This window comes from Mandrillus leucophaeus, unplaced genomic scaffold (genome assembly GCF_000951045.1).
Source record: "Mandrillus leucophaeus isolate KB7577 unplaced genomic scaffold, Mleu.le_1.0 Scaffold576, whole genome shotgun sequence".
Lineage (NCBI taxonomy): Eukaryota > Metazoa > Chordata > Mammalia > Primates > Cercopithecidae > Mandrillus > Mandrillus leucophaeus.
Window position 1 is genome coordinate 25,706 of NW_012106208.1, and position 5,666 is coordinate 31,371.

Below are 5,666 nucleotides of genomic sequence, written 5' to 3' on the forward strand. Positions count from 1 at the left end.
TGAGCCGAGACTGCACCACTGCACTCCAGCCTGGGCAGCAGAGCGAGACTCCATATCAAAAAAAAAAAAATAGCCTCACATTTATACACCTTCCTAGTTTAGGTCTGTTTTCCTAAGCCAGTTCAATATCAGAAGAAATAAAAGACATCCTTTCACATCATCTGAAAGGAAATTACCCCTTTACCTAATACATAACTTTGAACTAATTCAAATCATAGTAATAGAATTTCTATCGTAATAGAAATTCATTTTTGGTTTTATATTGCTTTAATATTTCATGAAAGCAATTTCTGCAGTTACACAGTGATGGGACTGGTCCCTCCCTCTTTACCTGGATGGTGTAACGCTGTCTGGCTGATGTCTCCATCTCTAGTCTCTCCCTTCCTAAACTATCCTGCACACAGTCATCAGATAAACTCTCCACAAGTGGTTTGCAAAGACCAGCACTTCCTGGGAAATTATTGAAGACGCAAATTCTTGGTCCCACTCTAGACCAACTGAATCAGTAACCACGAGGGCGGATCCGGAACTGAGTCTAACGCCCCTCTCAGGGATTGTGATGCAGATCTATCTACAGCACTGCTGCGGTAACACGCTTCCCCATGATGGCTCCTCAGCTGGGCATTCAAAGCCCTAGAAGATCTGGCTCCAATTTCCTACTCTCCCTCCTTGTACTCTACAAGTACTCATGGCATTCCTGGAATACTTTCCTGCGCTTTGCCCTTCTCCCATTTTCCTTTTGCAAGTTTAGAATATTTTCCCCAAGATGTCTGTCTGATGTTACACGATGGCCCTTCAAAGTCCTATTCAAATGGCATTGTTCTAGTAACATCCTCCTGGGTCCAGATTGAAGGCATTTTCCCGTCTTCTGTGCTCCAGAAATAATTTATCCCTCCTATGCTGCAGAAACAATATATCCCTCCTAGTGCCCTCATCCATTTATTCTTTTTAAAGTAGTTATTTTTTATCCCATTTCTTCTGAGCATAAACTCCTTGCAAGCATGGACTAGGTCTTGCTCATCTGCATTGCCCACCATGTTTAAAACTGACACGTGGAAATAAAGCAAATTCAAATATTTTTAAAATAAATGAATAGCTGGGGGAGTGAGTGGAAGGAAAATGACTATTTTAAAGGAAACGTAGTTTTATTACTTCATGGCCTCTGTAGCACTTTGGCATCCACTTGAGGGTCTTTACACCCACTTTCCTTAATCCTTCTACATTGAAAGAATCTGTTTGCACAAAGAGCATCACTAATGAGCTTAAGAAGGATTAATGACATACACACTTCTCTGACTGTGTGCAGGATAGTTTAGGAAGGGAGACAAAGGATAAGAATCAAGCTTTCATAACAATGAACATAGTATCTTCTTGTCTCTAAACAGACAGAAATACTATGCGGGTATCCCTTTCTTGGTAACACGGCTGGGGAGATAGTTATTTTGTAATTAGTGAAGAGTTAGGGGCATTTCTGGTATACTTCTGAGTGTAAACATTTCTAGCTCTACCACTTAACCACCATTTTAAACATCTGTTTTCATATAACAATTCCTGAAATGAAATCCTTAATACCAGTCTATTCTCTTGGGGGCTTAATATTCTTGATAATATTATCTATATAATTCAGCTGATTTTTAATAAATGTTAATTTAATTTCCATTAAATTACCAAAACATTCTGGATTAATGACGTTCAAATGAATGTAGATGGTCTATATCTTCTCCTTTAGGCAATAATCTGAAGTTAACTTTAATTCCTTTCATCCTACTCAACCAACTTTTTCAAATCTGTTTTTTGTGAAGGTCAGACAGTAAATATTTTAGGCTTTCTGGGCCACATGTGATCTCTCTCACATATTTCTCTTTGCTGCTTTTCTTTTTCTTTCACAGTCCTTTAAAAATGCAAAAATCTTAACTTAATGGGCTATTTAAAAATAGACCATACATTAGATTTTATCTGTTGGTTGTAGACTGAGTAGAAGAAGATGGTGTGTGAGCACTTATAAAACAAGGTTCATACGGGTGTCAGTCAGTGCTCAGATCTTCTTACCATGTGAAATCTTTTTCTGTCTGTATTTTGTCTATGGAATTAAAAAACTAAAAATGCATAGGAGGTAACTAATGCTAGAGATGGGCTGAGACCCTATACAAACTTACAGAATTGCAGAATTTTGTTGCTGGAAGAAATCTTAGAGATTATCTAATTTGAAACCCTTATTCGTTTTACAGATTATATGACTAAAAACTCATAAATGTGATTAACTAACTTACAAATACTGGAGGGATAGCAGGCCTTCAAATGAATCCTTATGTAATTCAGTCAAATAATTTTCATTGAGAATTCTGGAAAATGAACAAGTTATTTCTAGATTAAAATGCAAAGTACAACTATTTGCCGCACAGGACTATGTCCTGCATGTGGGGGAAAGCTGGGTCATGATCATTTTAAGAGGGTGGTATCTGCTCTGCTTTCATTTCATTTCATTTCATTTTCATTTCAAAACTAAATAAAGCAATTCTCCTGCCACAGCTTCCCAAGTAGATGGGATTACAGGCACCCACCACCAAGCTTGGCTAATTTTTGTATTTTTAGTAGAGACGGGGTTTTGCCCTATAGGCCAGGCTGGTCTCAAACTCCTGACCTAAGGTGATCCGCCGACCTCGGCCTCCCAAGGTGCTGGGATTACAGGCATGACCCACTGCGCCTAGCATGTGTTTTATTTTTAATTTAGAACTCATGCATGACTTGTCTATATACGTTGAACTAATGATGTGACACACAAACTGTTGTGAAAAATGCCAGTTACTTCGAATGTAAGCATTTTTTCCAAAATCATTTGTGTCTAAACCAGTTCTTTCTACAAATCAGTAAGAAAATTATAAAATGATTCAAAAGAAGAATGAACAAAGGCCAGAAAACTCAGAGAAGAAACACAAATGCTCTATAAACATATAAAGACATTTAATTAAATTCATGAGTAATCAGAAAAATTCAAATTTAGATGGAATCCCTTTTATTCATGCATAACTTCAACAAAAAGTTGGAGAATACCCAGTGGTGAAAGGTGTGGGGATATGAATGCTGTCATCCTCTGCTGACAATAGAGTAAGTTGGGACATTTTTGAGGGCAATTAAAATTTTATATCTACATAGTCTTCACCCCAACAATTCCATTTCTAGATATCTATTCTACAGGAATACTTGCCCATGTTCACAAAGAAGCATGTACAGGGATTTCATTTCAGCAATGTATGTAACAATAAAACTAAACTAAACATTCATCAATGGGGGAATTATTAAATAAACTATGATGCATCCAGACTAGGGATGATGCAGGAGTTTAAATGAATGGGGTCACTCTCTGAGTACTGGGAAGGAAACAAATCTAAGGCATATTATGAAGTGAAAGAATCAAGTTGCAAGATGTTACCATTTATGTAAATAAAAAATTTAAAAACCACACAACAAATCTATTTTGCTTTATGTAAATATGTATGTAGGCAAATGGGAAAAAGTCTGGAAGGATGTACACTAAATGCAGAGTAGCATTACCTCAGGGATGAGGGGGTAGGGCACAAGGAGGGTTTTTGTTATACCTGTTACTACATTTTTATACATTAAAAATAGAATCATGGACCAGGGGTGGTGGCTCACGCCTGTAATATGAGAACTTTAAGAGGTCAAATGGGAGGATCACTTGCGCCAAGGAGTTCAAGATCAGACTAAGCAACATAGGAAGACCCTGTCTCTACAAAAAAAATATAAAATTAGGTGGGCGTGGTGGCATGCACCTGTGGTCCCAGCTACTTGGGAGGCTGAGGTGGGAGGATCACTTGAGCCTGGGAGGTGAAGGCTGCAGTGAGATGTGATTGTGCCACTGCACTCCAGCCCGGGGACAAATTAAGACCCTGTCTCTGAAAAAAAAAAAAAAAAAAAAGAAGGACAAAAAGGAATATAACCATGTATTATTTGTGTGATAGAAAATAAATTTAAATTGCCTCTTATTTTAAAGAGAGCCTACCAAATTTAATTTTTAAATAATCATAGGATTGCCGTCAACAGTGGCTGATTTCGGGTATGAAGGAGAAATTTCACAGACTTCAAAATTCTGGACCGAGAAGGATCTTACATTGCAGTTAGTTTTTTGTCAAATTTGGAGAGAATATACTCACAGTTTCTCGGTCCAAATGTATGCTTTCCATACATTTCCATCAATGTACGAAATATAGTTTCCTTGGAAATTTCTGTGAAGAAACACAGTTTATATCCTTGAATAGGTAGGACAAAAATGAACAGGATAAATAAAAGAATCATGGCAACCTTGTTGGGGATATTCAGTTACAGAAAATAACACCTGCTTTCTTATTTCCAGAGCTATCAGCTTCCCAGTTTGCACAATTCACCAAGAAACAATGCGGGGCCACTGGCACAAATGATGAGGCATCTCCTGGAAGCTTAACTTCCTATCCGTCCCATCTCTTGGACAAACAGTGCCAGTTAATTACTTTGAATGTAAGTATTTTATCCAAAAGCACTTATGTGTTTAAACAAACTCCTACAAATCAACACAAAAATGGTAAATAATTCAACAGAAAATGGGAAAAAGCTTATCACTATCAATAAATAAGCAGAAAGAAACCCTATGCCAGGTAGACCAAAGCTTTGCCCTCTGCTGAAACATCCTAGGCTTTTTCTTTCCACTCTTATTACAACCGACCTCATTTGGCCCCTTCACACTTTACTCCTACGTTTTGCGAGACCTTTCTATTCTGTGTCCCTGAAATAAGCTTTTCCTTTTGAGCACTCTACATATGGATTCTAAAATAATCCTTTGCATGTCTACACTTGAACGTAAAGCAAAAAAAAAAATAAAATAAAATAATCCTCCCATTTTAATCATTTAATCTCTCTTGCTTGGAAACTTTCAATGGCTTTCCATACCTCACTGTGTAACTTTCAAACTCCTATAGCTGACAGTCAAGGTTTTACATAATCATATCTTCACTGCTCCCTCACCTAATTCTTTGCAGCCAGATTGATCTACTAAATTCCAACCATACCTGTAGCCATGCCTTTGCCTAGACTGTACCCCCATTTTTTTTCTATTTAACAAATTACAGTTACTCTTTAAGACCCAAGTAAAATTTTAGCTTATCCATGTAGCTTTCCCTGATCTCCACACCTCAAGGATCACAGATTCTGGCAAATTCTAGCACCTGTGGTCTGCATTATCTTTTAGTCATTAATTATATATACTTCCCTTTTTATGCCTATTCTCTTTCTTCCCTCCTATCATTTTCATGTTCTGGAGACAGTAGCATACTTGACCCTGGGTTTGACACAAAACGAGTGCTACATATAGAAACCTAGGGACAACGATGAGTTCTGCACAAAACTAAAGGACTCTCAAGTAATCATGTTAACAGTCAACACTCCTACATATGCTAGGCACTGATGAAGTGTTTCATATATTCATTCACCTAAATTTCACAACAATCCTATGAAATGGGAACTGGCATAATCCCCAGTTGAAAGGTGAGGAAATTGAGTCACAGAGCGGAATAACTTGCTCTGGGTCACCAAGCTAATAAACAGACCTGGGTTCAACCCCAGGCAGCCTGGCTCTGGAATCAACTCTTAACCACTTAGAGCCTCATCACTGAGAT

General features: G+C 37.7%; 2 protein-coding genes across 2 annotated transcripts in view; both read right to left on the reverse strand.

The window, feature by feature from the left end:
* The window catches only part of LOC105552826 (leucine-rich repeat-containing protein 37A3-like), a gene marked incomplete at its 3' end in the record, with an annotated part of 29,939 nt that extends 25,701 nt beyond the window's left edge, over positions 1–4,238 (reverse strand). The window contains exons 1-2 of the mRNA XM_011998596.1: positions 4,173–4,238; positions 2,271–2,342 (exon numbers count right to left, since the gene is read on the reverse strand). The remainder of the gene's footprint in view (positions 1–2,270; positions 2,343–4,172) is intronic.
* A 305-nt stretch (positions 4,239–4,543) lies between these two features.
* Positions 4,544–5,666, reverse strand: part of LOC105552827 (leucine-rich repeat-containing protein 37B-like) — a 5,899-nt gene continuing 4,776 nt past the window's right edge. Inside the window, exon 3 of the mRNA XM_011998597.1 lies at positions 4,544–4,555. Coding sequence (XP_011853987.1) covers positions 4,544–4,555 — 12 coding nt within the window. The remainder of the gene's footprint in view (positions 4,556–5,666) is intronic.